Here is a 16,121-nt window from a genome sequence, read left to right as displayed (position 1 = left end):
CGGGTGGGAAGTCTGCGCGTCGCCACAATGGCGGACGTCGCGGCGGACGTCCGCACGCCCTTCCCATGTCTGCACGGGACATCCGTATCCGCCCTCCATCGCCCCAATGCTGGACTTCCCGCACGTCCTTCCCCGAAGGCTCTCCGAAGTCTGTCGGGACATCCGGCATTGAGATTTGAGGATGCTCTTAGAGTAGACGTAGATGATATATTGTAGTAATACTATGTGACAGAGTTATACAATTACATATAATTTCAACTTTCCATTTTGACTTTAAAAAATTGACTTGAGTGCATATATGATTACAATAACCTACCACCATGGCTGTTCGAAGATGAATAATTATAGCATTAATTATAAATCGCTCTTTTTTTGTTGCTGAATTAATAGTATTATCCAACAACTTTCAAATCCTCCTCCTATTATTACTAGTAGTAGTACTTATTATTACAGGTTCGTTATTGTTAATGGTTTGAAACAGCAATGTGTTTATTATAATAAGTAGAAATGAATGATAGTGTAGATAGATTTGAGAATTAATTTAATTTATTAATATTTTATCATTTAAAATTACAGAGAACCAACTACATGCTTCAAATTATAAAAGTAAATTATTTAGAATCAATTAAAGAACCAAATTGCATATGTTACCACTAGTCTTAATTGGACTTTTCATTCAATAAACCTAACACGCATGAGCTAAATTCATCACCAAACCTAACACTCAACACTAAGAACTTTTCTACATCAACACGAAAATCGGCGGCACCGACACCGCCACGCTTCCAACACCTCTAGCCTCGCACCGGCGGCGGCGCTCGTGAAAAGATGCCAAGATTCTTCTTGTGGAAACCTCGATTTTCTTCATATCTTCCATATACATTTGTGTGCTCCTACACTCCACACTACAAAACCCCATTTCACCCCTGCAAACATATTCAAATACAACACAATTTAAATGTATTTAAATGTATAAAACCCCAATTTTTGAATAATTTCAAACAAATAAATAACTCTATATTTATTTCGAAAAGAATTAATTAATTACCTGCACATGTAAATTTCTTTGCCACTCAAAGGCTTGTGGCAGAGGTGGCAAGAATTGAGAAAATTGTAAGAATACTGATAATGGTGGCAAAATATTCCATCTTCTGATTTCATATTTTCTTCACTCGAACTGCAATTTCTATTGGAAAAAAATTCAAAAACAAATTTCCTCGAATAATCCCATTTCTTCGACTTCCACATTAATGATAGCATGCTGAATTTATGCTGAAACTATGTGACAATGTGTGTGTGTTTAAAATGGGAAGATTTTATGATTTCAAAAGCTTACATTTCAGTTTAATTTATACACTACGAGGACGTGAAGCATCGTGTGACCTGTGAGAACACACAGAAATGAGAGGCAGCCGTGAGCTGAATAAATTAATCAATTATTATGGAAAAGATGGATTTGTCATTTTTATATGATGTTTTATTATATCTACGGTGTCACAATTTCTGCACGTTTTAATTAGGTTTTTCATGATGTTTAAAAGAGTGTACGGACTGTTTTTTAAATTATGTTGTGGTTTTCTATTTTCTTCTCTTCTAAAGTTTCTGTTTCTGTATTTTTGACCTTTAGTAGGTTGCAGTTTGAACCACGAACATCTCTTTTAACACAAATCATTTGGCTTGTACAGAAAAGTAGCTTCATATACTACACCTAAATAATGTAAACTTGGTAAATTTTTTCCTTGTATTTAAAAATTGAGTCTCATTAAATTTAAAATTTAAATAAGGGGCACACTAATGTGCATTCGGGTTAAGTCTGTGTCACGCTCGACTCGAATATTTTTAAAATATCAACAGTTACTTCTTTTAATAATGTACTATGAGAGATAGAGCTTAATCAATATTTGTAATTAAATACTATGAAAGTTCGATTTATTTATTTTATTTTATTTTATTTTTTATAAGGGGAAAAGTAAGTAGAAAACCGAGCTTTACTTATAATGTAATTTGTAGAATGATATTTTTATTTTAGTAAGTGAGTCAAATTTTGTAAGTTGTTCAATTTATCTTGATTGTAATCACCTTTTTTTTTATTGACTGGAAACGAACTTAGAAAAGTAAGCTTTAATTATAATGTAAATTGTAAAATGATACTCCATTTCTATTTCGAGTATCTTTTCACACTTTAATTAGTTTTTGCATGTTGTTTTAAATCGTGTAAATAGTGAGCATATAAATTTGTTTGAGAGTTGAGCACCGTGATCAAGTCGTAAGGACTGTTTCATAAAAAAACAAAACATATTTTACCTCTCTTATCTCTCTACTTTATTCTATATCTACTTAAACACACTAAACAACACTTAAATTACGTGTTCAAAAGAAAGACTCAAGTAACGTGAGACGGCGATAGTAAAAAACATCACATAAAAATGACAAATTCATCTAGTTAACATAACTATTTGTGTGACTCAAACGTATGTCTATGCTTTCTGTATGTCAAAAAAAAAGAATCCTATTTCACCAAAAAAATTCCAGTTCAACTACAATCATACATCAAAAAAATTCCAACATAATCATGCTGTCCACAAATATCTCAGAAAAGACTAATCTTGAAGCAAAATTTCAGCATGTGCACCAACATGCTAATCCATAATCTTGAAGAACTAATAGTAAAAATGATGTGGTGCCGAAGCAAGCTGCACGCCTTAGTCTATAGGTAGAGCTGGATGAGCTCGTCACTTACCACAGAAGGTGTAAGAACGCCAAGATCAGTAAAGAGGAGGGTGAGATACTGTGGGGGAGTGTAGTCGCGAGCGGATCTTTCAACCTCCACCTTTGATGGAATTGGTACGCCAAAATCAATGGGGCGTAGGGCTGGCGCCATGTCTTTCTGATCCAACGGGTATAGGCGTGCAAACTGAAAGAACGGGCATGCATATGTTTCATAATAATCCAAACCAAATTTATGAAACACAGTCAGGGTGGATAATACCTTGTAGCTCTCAGCAGCAACATACATTGGCTTGTTCATGGCTTTGGCAACCAATGCAATTTGGTAGGTTCCCATCATGTTTATAATGCCTCCACTTTCAACCACACCGTCTGCTCCAACGAGTACCATGTCTACTTCATCCATGCTATATGCCACAGCAGAGTCGATTAAGAGCTTAACAGGGACATCCAGTTTGGCAAGCTCGTTGGACACACGTAATCCTGACCTATCGGGTCTTCCCTCTGCGTTCCAGAGTCATATCACTAAACTGAAAAGTCTATCCTCAGAGAAACAAGTACGCCTCATAATTCATAAGTGCATACAGCAAGCCAGTTATTACTTGCAAAAATACACATTATATAATACTACTACTATTGAAAAGAATGCCAAGCATTTTTTTTATCAATGCTTATGGATGACTTGAGAAGCCATAAATGGTCAGGTTTGTAGTTTGTTTAGAGGAAAATTGATGATTCCAGTATTATTTTCGATAGCCCTCTGACAGATTTATCTTCCTTTCTTATTTTCGTCCCAGAGGAAAGAAATCCATATGACTATTATGAAGTGCTAACTGCTAAGCACTTGGACAAAGGAAAACAGTGATCAAATATGTTACTGATAATGTGGTGAAGTAATTCAAGTGATATAGAGTTGATGCTAGGAGCACACACCTGTGCAGAGAACTCGAAACAGTTTCTTATTCTCCGCTGCAGTTCTCAGAGCTTCGAGCACAACCCTGGAGAAGCCATGCACCAAAATTGTGCAACCATCGAATATAAAATCTTGACTCAGCATAGCTATTATTCTCCGAGCCTGTCATGGGAAAGATCCGTTTTAACAAATTCAAAGCTTGGAACTCAAAACTGTCTATCAAATGAACACCTTATATGATATCTCCCCAAACTTCTCAGCACGCTCAAGAAGTCGGGACTTGGCTGAACCGAAGTCTTCACGATCTAAAGCAGAAGTTCTAGTCACATATCGCATGAAAATGTCACAACCAGCTGTTAAGGAGATTGAAGTAGTGTCCCATGACTGCATCAAAATTGCAAGAATTCGTAAAATTATCAACGTCATTCTGATCAACACTCATTGTTCTGTAAATCTAATAAACGCAAATTAGAGATTTGCTACTTCACATAATCCAAAACAATTAGATAAGTGGTCAAAGATGTGAAACATTCAAACTCAGTTGCAGGAATTTAAACATAATAGAAGCAGAAGTCTATTCTCAATGAAAATCAGATGCTTTTTGTAGCTCAAAATTCATTCTTCAAATGGTTGATTCATACCACTCGTTATTCCATCATCTAACTAATCGATTCATTTTATTCGTTTGCCACTTAACACTATCAAAACAATCAGATAAAAGATTTACAAACTCAGTTGGAATAATACAAAAGCGTTATAACATAAAATGAGGGATAAACAAAGAGCTCGACAAAATCGAAATAATTTGCTTACTTTAAGAGAATCGGATGCCTTTTTAAGCTCAATTTCAAGCTCCATCATCGTTTTCGCTTGGCTCGAACGAATTACCGACGCCAAAGCCCTAATCGCCGCCACAGCCTCCGCCAATTCCGGCTGTTTCCGCCAATTGTTAAACTCGTCCACCACCGAGAACTTCTTACCTTTCTCCTCGCCACCGAACGCGTTGTTCTCCACAGCAGCGTCGTCCGCGTTTCCTGCGACGGCGGCCTGCGCCTGAGCCAGCCAATCGCTTGTTACAACGCCGTGGTGCGCCGCACGCGTCTGGTAGTACATTGAGACGTTAGCGCTAGGGTTTTCAGCCATGGCGGTGGAAACAGGGGAGAGCGGGCGGCTCTCGGCGGCGTCTTTCCGCTGCTGCTCCTGCTTGTCGAGGATGAATGAAGCTGATCGATACCACATCTGTCTCTTTTCGTGAAATTAAAGCGTTTTTGATGGATCGATTTGCAGTTAATGGGAATAGGAATCAGAAATTTTTGCGATCCAGCCGTGAAAACGACGCCGGCGGCAGGGTTTTGGTGAAGTTCCGGCGGGATTGAGAGAGGGAAAGGGCGGATTTTGGAAATAGTTTCTCCACGGTTATCTAAATATGAAGAGAGCTCGATGGAGTTTTAGATGATCGCCACGTCATCAAACTGCAACAATCAACGGTTGGAAATTTTCTAAGTGTTGAGAGTAAATTTGTTTTGTGTTATAAACGTAATATAATCCCTTCGTTCGTGAATAGGAGTGAGTCCCTCACGTTCCAATAACTTATTTCATTCACATTTCATTTAAAACATTACTTACTATATATAAATGGAACTCATATTTCATTAACTCTTTTCAACATTTTTTAAAATTCGTGCCGCCAAGAAATGAGACTCTTAATGGCAGACGAAGAGAGTAATATGGTCTACCTACTAAGTCATTGACATATGGATAGATCTTCTCGGTGCTTGGTATCGAGGAGTCGTCTATCCATGCGTGAATGTAGATGGCGACGTATATTACCAACAATGTTTGATTGTCATTTTATGTTCCTAGGCAACTCAAACCATCCCTCAACGAGCATCCCCAAGTCAGAGATGACTAGTTGGCATATCGTGACCCTTGATTTGTGCATGCCTCTTGAAGGATAAAAAATATTGTTTTGTTAAACCAAACCACCCTTTTAATCATGACGACCTTGTGTCAAGGTTCTTGTGCTCATCGTATTTGTGTTTAGGACCCTTGTAAACTCTAGTGACGATGTAGTCATATCTATTTGTTCGTCATTGAGACTTGATTCGTGAAAGGAGAATGACTCAATTTGTTTGTCAACGACACAATTGTAGATCTATTCCAAATGAGATTTGTTGATGCCAAAACAGAGAATAACATAGTCGTCCTCAAAGCTGAGAGCAACAAGATGACAATGCAACTGATGCTCGATCCTTGAATGACTAATGAGACCATCCTAAATCCTAATATATCATTTTATCATTTGAAACTATCTTAATATTTTGATGTTAAACAGAACTATACTTTTTATTTTAAAAATCAACTTCATTTGAGACTAACGATTTAATAAAAATTGTAAATTTGTGAATTGTCATTAAAATTTTATAAATTTCGAGCAATTAATCATTTTCTATAATAAAAGTAGAGTACCAATTTAACATGGACCAGATGGGCCGGCCCGCTATTTCACTTTCGGATATTAAACTATACTAGAGCCCATAATAAAGCGCTCAATAGCCCATAATTTCAAATCCTTTTGGGCCTAAAAGATATACTATTAATTTGACCCAAAATTAATGTGTATTAACAAAATTTGATTCTACATATAAAAATCAAATTATTTAAAAAATGGAAATTAAAAACAAAAACTTAACGAGTAGAGTGCTGATGTACAATGAGTGGAAATTGGTAAGTAGCAGTAGTGGCAATACAACTTAATTATATTACGTATTGAACTATAAATTTTAAATCCCGAAATTGATTTAGTAATTGGTCGGATTAAATGGAGCAAGTATTGACCATTTACCCAAATTGGAAATTGTATAACATTTAAATAAAACCCCCATAATTGAATAACAGCTCATCAAATTAGCTAGTAAAATTGATAACCTAATCAAGAAGATAATTGATATACTCCCCTTTATTTTTGTGATCCCTTTTCCAAAATTAATACGTAACACATAATAAAATATTATAGATCAAGAAAAATCTATCAATTCCAATTTCCAATTACACAAGCAAATATTATTTTATAAAATACGAAGCAGTCCACTAAAACTAATTTATTTTATTGCCTGATAAAACAATTTAAGTCAGCTTTCAAATCTAGCAAAAAAGAAAAAATATGTTAAGCACAATTGGCATGTAGCCACGTGTCTGTTAGCCATAGGCCGTCGCTTTCATAATTTTGTGCTAATCAGCAAATAGTGATTATTTAAATTGGGATGAAAATGGCTACGTACAGCTGAGCTTGTTTCAGTCGCTTTCTTCTCAATCAAATTTCTTCTGCCATTATTATAATCATGCAAATCTCTGACCACGACGAATCATTTCGAGAATTAGTTACTTAATTGCATTAATTCACGCCCCAATTATGATTTAATCTTGGTGATTCAACTTCCGATTTCGCATATATTTGAGGATCAAGAAATTAGGGCTGACACTCGCTGACTGAGAAGGGGCAACTGTTTCTCCGAAATCCCGCGTTTTTCAGAGTGAATTGTGTGACAGAGGGGATACAGAGTGATTTTTTTTTTTTGGAATCCAGTGATTGCGGCGTGTTTCTCCGGATAAAGGTTCGTTTTTCTTTCATTGCTCTGCTGTTTGATTGGGATTGATATTGGATTCGTTTTAGTTGTTGTGCTTCTTTTGACTGTGGAATATGTGTGGGTGGAGTTGCCAGCTGGAATTCGGGTTAGTTCTTGATCAAGGAAGTTGGGAGGGGGGAAATACGATTGGGGGATTGTGCGTAATTTTGAGTGGATAAGTGTATTGCTGCTGTTTTAGTCTCAATTTGAGTGTTGTATAAGTAGAATCTACTGATAAGATTGGATCAGTTTGTTTCTACTTAATAGGTTATTTGTTGTGTTGAAGTTGAGGAGTCATAATTGATCAGTTCTTGAACAAGGAAGTTGGGAGGGGGAAATACGATTAGGGGATTGTGCTTAATTTTGAGTGGATCAAGTGTATTGCAGCTGTTTTAGTCTCAATTGAGTCTTTTATAAGTAGAATCTGTTGATAAGATTGGATCAGTTTGTTACTACTTAAGTAGGTTATATGTTGTGTTAAAGTTGAGGAGTCATTATTAATCTATTGTGATTCTATGTGTCAGGGATTGTTGGGAATGGATGTTTGAGTTGGAAAGAAATGTGTATATCACAATGAGTTGGAAGGGAGGGTTGTTGAGTCGATGGATGACCCTGATAGGACATTTCCGGATCTGGTAGGCTTGTTTAAATCTTGGATGTCATGGCGGTCGGAGCCTGCACATGTGTCGAGGGATTTCTGGATGCCCGACCAGAGTTGCAGGGTATGCTACGAGTGTGATTCACAGTTTACCTTGTTTAATCGTAGACATCATTGTCGTCTATGTGGTAGGATTTTCTGTGCCAAGTGTACTTCGAATTGGCTTCCTGTTGGACATAGCGAGCCAAAGATTTCATTAGAAGAGCGGGATAAGATTAGGGTCTGCAACTACTGTTTCAAGCAAAGTGCGAAAGATCAATGGGGAAAAGAGTTGAGTGTAGCTGTTGATGATGGGCTCCAAGTGGACCTACCCGATGCCAGCTGTACTTCTCCATCAACAACCAGTTTTCTTAGCACGAGATCTAGTGGCACCTGTGGTAGTAGCACTACATTTGTGTCAGTACCACAGTCTGCTGGACCCACCCCGATGCAATCACAGTCAATGGAAGCAGATTTAGATAGGCAAAATGTTGGAGCATCAAAGATCAATGCCACGGAGGAGCAAAACCTGTCTGATGACCAATTTGATTATTTTCGAAACAGGTTATTTCTGATCCTCCTTTATTAATTTCATAGATAGCATGTTTCTTTGAGAGTGTCTCGAGAGATTTTATAAAACTTGAATAGATTAGAGGCATGATATTTATTTCGGATGAAATAGTTAATTGTGGTTAAAATATTAGTGTAGTGTAGTTATGCTCAATTGTTTTGTTGAGTGCTTATATTTATTCACGTGAGTTTAAGCATTGAAAATCAATATTTGGTTGATAGCATTTCTCATCATTATTTGTTTAACAGGAGTGATGACGAGGATGATGAATTTGGAATATCTCAGTTAGGTCCCATAGCTAGTGACTTCTCCCAGGTTAATGGCTACTATGGTCCTGTTAAATTCGAGGATATCAACAGTGACTACAACTCACGTAGAGTTCATCCTGATGGAGATGCTGTTGATTCAAAAAGTACGACCAGCTCCCCTTTGCGATATAGTCTTAATTCCAGAAACCCTGAAGAATCACAGCAGATTGCTGAAAAAGATGCTGAACACGACATTGGTGATGAATGTGAGGCACCTTCTTCTCTATATGTGGCAGAAGACGTAAATACAGAGCCTGTTGATTTTGAAAACAATGGAGTTTTGTGGCTCCCTCCCGAGCCTGAAGATGAAGATGATGAAAGGGAAGCACTTCTATTTGAGGATGACGGTGATGGGGATGCTGCTGGAGAATGGGGATATTTGAACAATTCAAGCAGCTCTGGGAGTGGGGAGTTTCGTAGTCGGGAGAAATCAATCGAGGAGCATAAGAGAGCCATGAAGAGTGTCGTCGAAGGCCATTTTCGGGCTTTAGTAGCTCAACTTTTGCAAGTAGATAATCTTCTTTCAGAGGATGAAAATGACAAAGAGAGTTGGTTGGAAATAATCATTGCCTTGTCATGGGAGGCTGCCACATTGTTAAAACCAGATATGAGCCAGGGGGGACAAATGGACCCAGGGGGATATGTCAAAGTAAAATGTTTAGCTTCAGGGCTTCGAAGTGAGAGGTAAATACTTTAACCAGCTTGCAAATGGTTAGTAAATTTTTTCTCGAGTGTGATTTTCTTTAAATTCCACTGAGATGATAGTTTTCAAGCAAACAGGGTAATGAAAAAGTTGAAATTGTTTTAAAGTCAAATTCAACAAGGGGATGAAGCTTATGAATACCGAATCATCATAGAACATGGGATTTATGGACCATATTCTTCTTTCCTCTACTGCTTCAGTATTTCTGAAATATGCCCCTTCCTATAATAAACCTATACCTTTAGGTAATATTTAGGTTTCAGTCAATGACTCAATGTAGAGGATTTTGGAGGTTGAAAATAGAACATAATTCTTGTGTTTATATTCTGTTACATTATTCTTGTTACTTGTATTCCTCGGATGGTGACAATTTCACCTTACAGTTTGGTGGTCAGAGGAGTTGTGTGCAAGAAAAATGTGGCTCATCGACGGATGACATCAAGAGTTGAGAAGCCTCGCTTACTGATCCTCGGAGGGGCACTTGAGTACCAGCGGGTTTCTAATGCTCTTTCAAGCTTTGATACACTGTTACAACAGGTAGTATTATTGACTTCACTTTATTTAAACCTAAGCTTATATTTTCCTTGGTCATTGTGTTTAACATTTGATTGCTCAACAGGAAATGGATCATCTGAAGATGGCTGTTGCAAAGATAAGTGTGCACACTCCTAATATTCTTCTGGTTGAGAAATCTGTTTCGCGCTACGCCCAGGAGTACCTTCTCGCGAAAGAAATATCACTTGTTCTAAATATTAAAAGACCGCTTCTGGAGCGTATAGCCCGTTGTACTGGTGCCCAAATCGTTCCTTCAATTGATCACCTATCATCAGAGAAGGTGGGTTATTGTGACATGTTCAATGTAATGAGATTTACGGAAGAGCATGGTAGTGCTGGCCAGGCTGGAAAGAAACTGGTGAAGACTCTGATGTATTTTGAAGGTTGCCCGAAGCCACAAGGATGCACTGTAAGTTTGTGACAGATTTATCATTTTTAAAATTCAGTATTCAAGTTTAGCTGTCTTAGGGCTATTGTGGCTGTTTATTTTCTTCAGATAATACTTCGAGGTGCCAGTGGGGATGAGTTGAAGAAAGTGAAGCATGTCGTACAGTATGGAGTTTTTGCAGCTTATCACTTGGCTCTGGAGACGTCTTTTCTTGCTGATGAAGGTGCCTCTTTGCCAGCACTTCCATTGAACTCTCCTATCACAGTTGCACTACCAGATAAGCAGTCGACAATCGACAGATCCATCTCAACGGTACCTGGTTTTTCAGTTCCATCTGGTGATAAAACTCCCGGACCTCAATCTGTTGGTGATCTACAGAGATCAAATACTTTACCCCCTTCAGATCTAATCAGGGAAACAATTGCATCGATTCAGGAATATTCAGACATGCATAATATTCCTGCTCCTTTAAGCTCTCAATATGGCGAGCCTCCAATATCATCTTGCGTGGATCAGCATTCATCCTCGAATCCATTGTCTTCTGAAGATCAAGCTATTCTAGACTTAGGCCTGTCCATTGAGGCAAAACCTAGCGAGTTAAACGGACTTTCTATTGCAGCGGCAGATATCCACTCCTCTAATCAATTTGGAGATTCAAATGTCAAAATTATAGATTCTAAGAGTAATGGCTCAAATCTAACATCTTTACAAACGGATGCTCTCAAAATTTCTGATGAACAACCTGCTCTGAAAGAAGAATTTCCACCTTCTCCTTCAGACCATCAAAGCATCTTAGTCTCATTGTCATCGAGATGTGTATGGAAGGGGACTGTCTGCGAAAGATCACATTTGTTCCGGATCAAATATTATGGTAGCTTTGACAAGCCATTGGGCCGTTATCTGCGGGATCATTTATTCGATCAGGTATCTCTCTCTCTCTCATCAAACTGAAGACAAAATTTTCAGTCTTACTGACGTGTCTACCATATGCAACAGAGTTTTGTATGCCGTTCATGTGAGATGGCTTCCGAGGCTCATGTCCAGTGCTACACTCATAGACAAGGTACTCTGACAATTTCAGTGAAAAAACTACCTGAAATAATTTTACCCGGTGAACGGGAAGGGAAGATTTGGATGTGGCACCGTTGCTTGAGATGTCCCAGGGCTAATGGATATCCGCCTGCAACTAGGCGTGTTTTGATGTCGGATGCTGCATGGGGGTTGTCATTTGGAAAGTTTTTGGAGCTAAGCTTTTCGAACCATGCTGCTGCGAGTAGAGTGGCCAGTTGTGGCCATTCTTTGCATAGGGACTGTCTTCGGTTTTATGGGTATGATCCATTTCTCGTGTTCCATATATATTTACCACCGCCTCTCGAGCATATTGGATCTATTTTATCGACCAAGTCTACTTTCTTGGCTGATGCAGGTTCGGGCAAATGGTTGCTTGCTTTCGTTATGCGTCGATTGATGTTCATTCGGTGTACCTACCTCCCTCAAAACTTGATTTCAACTACAAAAATCAGGAGTGGATAGAAAAAGAAATGAATGAGGTGAAGCAAATGTCATTCTTTCTTTTTTCATTCCTTCGGGATCTCTTGTCTCTTTAGATATGCCAAATACCCTTTCATTTACTCTTTCTAACTGTCTCACAGGTGGTTGGGCGTGCTGAGCTCCTCTTCTCTGAAGTTCTCAATGCTCTTCGTCTTTTGGCAGAAAGAAAAAGCAGTGCAGGTGCGATGAACGGTGTTGTGAATGTTCATGAATCTAGGTACCTGATTATAGATCTAGAAGGGCTCTTGCAGAAGGAAAAGTCAATGTTTGAGGTTTGGGATCATTTTCAAATCAAGAGTTTCATTTCCAAAGCAATTTTCATGTGATTAATATCTTATGCTTTTTTTGGGCAGGAAATGCTCCGGAAAATCATGAGAAAGGAGGCAAGAATAGGGCAACCTCTCATTGATATTCTCGAGCTCAATCGGCTGCGCAGAGAGCTAGTTTTTCAGTCTTATGTGTGGGACCAGCGCCTGATACACGCAGCCAGTCTAGATTCCAGTAACAAACCAAATAAGGTGGAGGTTTCCACTTTAGAGGCCGTTCAGAAAATTCCCTGTGAAACTGAGAGAGTTCAAGATGTAAATGTACTAGTTCCGACCAGTAAGACTTTAAGCATTTTGGTGTCCGCTGCTGCCGATGCAAAGCTCAAAGAAAATCCCGATCATGGCAAGGTCGGCCTGCTCAACAATCAACTCGAGGTGGTTCCCCAAAGAACTAATTTATCCTCAAATCTGAATCATGGAGATCAGAATCCTCTCGAACTCTCTCTTGAAGTATGGTCTGCTGATAAATCAGATTCTCTGGCTTCGAGCGTCAGCGTGCATAAAGCTCTCGTAGACGGTCAAACTCCTATATCTCTGTCGGAAACTCTTGATGCCGCGTGGACTGGTGAGAGTAATCCTGGTGTAGGAGTCCCGATAAAGTGCAGCGTGCCAGAATTAACTGAAGTCGATACTTCATCTGCTGTCAGAGGATTTGACAAGTTGGACATGGAATATGACAGAGAGGACTTGCCTTCCTTCTTATCTACCAATAATTCTGGTGATGTGGATGACGCTGAGAGCTGGCTGACCACACCATTTTCCATCTACCACAGATCACCAAGCAAGAATTGCTCGGGCTTGGACTTGAAGCTGGATGTGTTGGGTGGATATGATCCAGTATACATCTCCTCGTTTCAGGACCCTGAACTCCAAGGTGGGGCCAGGTTGCTTCTCCCCGTGGGGATTAACGAAACTGTCATCCCAGTTTATGATGATGAGCCAACAAGTCTTATATCGTATGCTCTCGTTTCGCATGATTACTTTGGCCAAATCTCTGATGAGCCTGAAAAATCTAGGGACACTGCGGAATCTTTTTTTTCAATGCAATCCCTTGATGCCGGGTCCTCCTTGCAGTCATTTTCATCTTTGGACGAGGTGATGCTGGAATCGTTCAAAAGTCTTGGATCCGGAGAAGAGAGCATGTTGATGAGTTTCCGCAATTCCTTGAATTCGGACCCGGTCTCATATACAAAAGCTTTGCACGCCAGAGTGTCCTTTACCGATGATGGCCCCCTTGGGAAGGTCAAAAACACGGTCACATGTTACTTTGCAAAACGTTTCGATGCACTGAGGAGGATATGTTGCCCATCGGAGATGGATTTCGTTAGATCCCTTAGCCGTTGCAAGAAGTGGGGCGCCCAAGGTGGGAAGAGCAACGTCTTCTTTGCAAAAACTTTGGATGACCGGTTCATAATCAAGCAAGTGACGAAGACTGAGCTGGAGTCGTTCATCAAGTTCGCCCCGGGCTATTTCAAGTACATCTCTGAGTCTATCGGAACAGGAAGCCCAACCTGCCTGGCAAAGATCCTCGGTATCTATCAGGTATATCTCCATCCAAACAACTGAATCTTTATTAATGAATGAAGTATGATATTTTGTGGTAAATTTAACACAAGGTTTGAATTCTATGGTGTTTCCTTTGAAAAGGTATCGTCAAAACATCTGAAAGGAGGGAAGGATACCAAAATGGACGTGTTGGTGATGGAGAATCTACTATTCGGAAGAAACGTGACACGTCTCTACGATCTCAAAGGTTCATCCAGATCGCGATACAATCCTGATTCTTCCGGAAGTAATAAGGTGTTGTTGGACCAGAACTTGATCGAAGCAATGCCCACATCTCCCATATTTGTCGGAAACAAAGCCAAACGAGTACTAGAAAGAGCAGTGTGGAACGACACTGCTTTTCTCGCTGTAAGTTTCTCATCTTCTCTCCTTATCATTAACGAAGTCACACCACCGTTACTTACATTTTCATTTCCTCCCATCTCCGGCTGCAGTCCATAGACGTGATGGACTACTCACTACTAGTCGGGGTTGACGAACAGAAGCACGAGCTTGTCCTTGGGATCATTGACTTCATGAGACAGTACACGTGGGACAAGCACCTCGAGACATGGGTGAAGGCGTCGGGCATTCTTGGCGGGCCCAAGAACGCCTCACCAACCGTGATCTCTCCGAAGCAGTACAAGAGGAGATTCAGGAAGGCCATGACGACATACTTTTTGATGGTCCCGGATCAATGGTCGCCTCCTATGATCATTCGTAGCCAGTCGCAGACGGAGATGGCTGAAGAGAACTCACAGTCACAGAATACTGTACATGATTGTACGCCCTCTGCTGAGTGAAGAAACCTCATTTGCTTGTATATTTTGGAGCTCACTTCATTCTTTCTTTGTACATCTATTTTTCTCCATTTCTAAATTCTTTTGTAAGCAATGGCCATTTGAAACTTGTTTAGAGGTAGAATTCATATTTTTTAGGGAAAAAAAAAGCAAGTCCCATTGTACACATTCTTTTTTGTGTGTTGCTCTGTTTTCAGCCATGAAGTTGTAAATCTGTTTTTAGCGACCAATATCCCTATAATTAACGCATCGAACCTGAGCCTCGGGGTTTAAATTGTGAACTCAATGCTAAACAAGTCATTTTTATATTGAGCTCGAGCTACTAACAAGTTAACAGAAACCTTCATTTACATGTACATTCGAATTCCGAAAATGAAAAATCAAGAAAGAAATACATGATTTCATAGATTTCTGGATTTCATCCACATTATATTCTGTTTCTGAAGATTAATAATTCTTGTTATCAATATACAAAACATCTTCTAATTCCTCAAAAACTAGAGTATTTCTATGATGTCAAAATATAGTCAGCTCTTTCTCATCAGATTCATGAAGCCAGCATCTCTGAAGCAAGTCTACTATCTCAGCCTCTCCACTGTCACATGATGAAACAATCGAGTCAAATACAAGTCGGGTTACTAAAAAAATATCGACAGATTGAATAATTTTCGAGTCTTGCGTTGTGACAAATTAACACTATTATGTTACCTTGAATCACAAGAAGTTCGATGAGAAAAACGAGGGCCTTCATCGTATCCTTCACAAATCATCTCTCCATTTGCATCTTTGTAGCAAACTACACCATTTAATTTATCTTCAAACACCTGTGATCAATCATGTGAAAAAGAAAGAGATTAACAAATATTAAGTTATAAAATTAACTTAAACTATATAACAAAATTCATATAAATTATGGAAAATGATCTTACCTTGATCTTGTTGTGATCATATGATCTGATCTGGATGCCAGCTGGCACGGGACCAGCGGCACACATCATGACCAAACTACCCCTCGAAACCCGTTTGATCGGATCGCGGGAAAATACGAGAATAGAAGACGAAACACCGGTCGATAAACTTACGGCTATAGCCATGAAATCATATAGGTTTTGGGAAGATGAGAAAGAAGAAGAAGAAATGTGGTTGGTCTTTTTCTTTGTAAGTTTGTGGGGACTTAGTGGAGAGAATGATGAAGCAAACATTATATTGTATATATAAAGAAAAAACAAATGGTTGATTTGAGGTTGGGATGCTTGGCTTTTAGGTTTAATACAAAGTTATAATTAAATAATATGGGAATAGGAGTGAGACAAGGGTGTTAGGTATTATTGGTGCCTAATCAATTTTGCATTTATCTCATGTAAATAAATTATTACAATGGTTGGAGGGCCCATTTGGCTTATCTTCTACTTAATGATGGTGGAGATGAAATATGAGTCATCTTGATAGGTTGAAAGTGGCGTTGATTACA

The 16,121-nt window shown here is 38.9% G+C and overlaps 3 protein-coding genes and 1 long non-coding RNA gene across 5 annotated transcripts; 1 reads left to right on the top strand and 3 right to left on the bottom strand.

Moving 5' to 3' along the window:
* Positions 1–589: 589 nt before the first annotated feature.
* LOC125203408 (uncharacterized) lies at positions 590–1,347 on the bottom strand. The gene is made up of 2 exons (XR_007173362.2): positions 1,049–1,347; positions 590–926 (listed from the first exon to the last, which is right to left on the bottom strand). It is a non-coding gene; the product is annotated as an uncharacterized LOC125203408 (long non-coding RNA).
* A 1,144-nt stretch (positions 1,348–2,491) lies between these two features.
* LOC125203531 (uncharacterized) lies at positions 2,492–5,044 on the bottom strand. Its single transcript, XM_048101896.2, has 5 exons — positions 4,454–5,044; positions 3,872–4,024; positions 3,661–3,802; positions 2,990–3,231; positions 2,492–2,914 (listed from the first exon to the last, which is right to left on the bottom strand). Exons 1-5 carry the CDS (start codon positions 4,877–4,879, stop codon positions 2,708–2,710), a joined length of 1,170 nt encoding a protein of 389 aa, XP_047957853.1. The 5' UTR covers positions 4,880–5,044; the 3' UTR covers positions 2,492–2,707.
* Positions 5,045–6,930: 1,886 nt separating this feature from the next.
* LOC125205270 (1-phosphatidylinositol-3-phosphate 5-kinase FAB1B-like) lies at positions 6,931–14,876 on the top strand. Of its 2 annotated transcripts, none has more exons than XM_048104105.2 (12): positions 6,931–7,254; positions 7,791–8,467; positions 8,723–9,466; positions 9,869–10,022; positions 10,105–10,449; positions 10,537–11,352; positions 11,425–11,756; positions 11,855–11,978; positions 12,081–12,251; positions 12,333–13,847; positions 13,953–14,219; positions 14,306–14,876. In XM_048104105.2, exons 2-12 carry the CDS (start codon positions 7,869–7,871, stop codon positions 14,651–14,653), a joined length of 5,415 nt encoding a protein of 1,804 aa, XP_047960062.1. In that variant the 5' UTR covers positions 6,931–7,254; positions 7,791–7,868; the 3' UTR covers positions 14,654–14,876. The 2 variants fall into 2 exon arrangements, with proteins under 2 accessions (XP_047960062.1, XP_047960063.1); XM_048104106.2 differs by lacking the exon at positions 6,931–7,254 and having other exon boundaries at positions 7,798–7,988; positions 8,057–8,467.
* Positions 14,877–14,939: 63 nt separating this feature from the next.
* On the bottom strand, positions 14,940–15,867 carry LOC125205274 (uncharacterized). Its single transcript, XM_048104110.2, has 3 exons — positions 15,580–15,867; positions 15,359–15,474; positions 14,940–15,245 (listed from the first exon to the last, which is right to left on the bottom strand). Exons 1-3 carry the CDS (start codon positions 15,850–15,852, stop codon positions 15,167–15,169), a joined length of 468 nt encoding a protein of 155 aa, XP_047960067.1. The 5' UTR covers positions 15,853–15,867; the 3' UTR covers positions 14,940–15,166.
* Positions 15,868–16,121: the final 254 nt, after the last annotated feature.

This window comes from Salvia hispanica, chromosome 6 (assembly GCF_029641045.1).
Source record: "Salvia hispanica isolate PSC_SH4W2 chromosome 6, Shi_PSC_v1, whole genome shotgun sequence".
Taxonomy (NCBI): Eukaryota; Viridiplantae; Streptophyta; class Magnoliopsida; order Lamiales; family Lamiaceae; genus Salvia; species Salvia hispanica.
This window is presented reverse-complemented; position numbering and strand designations above follow the sequence as displayed.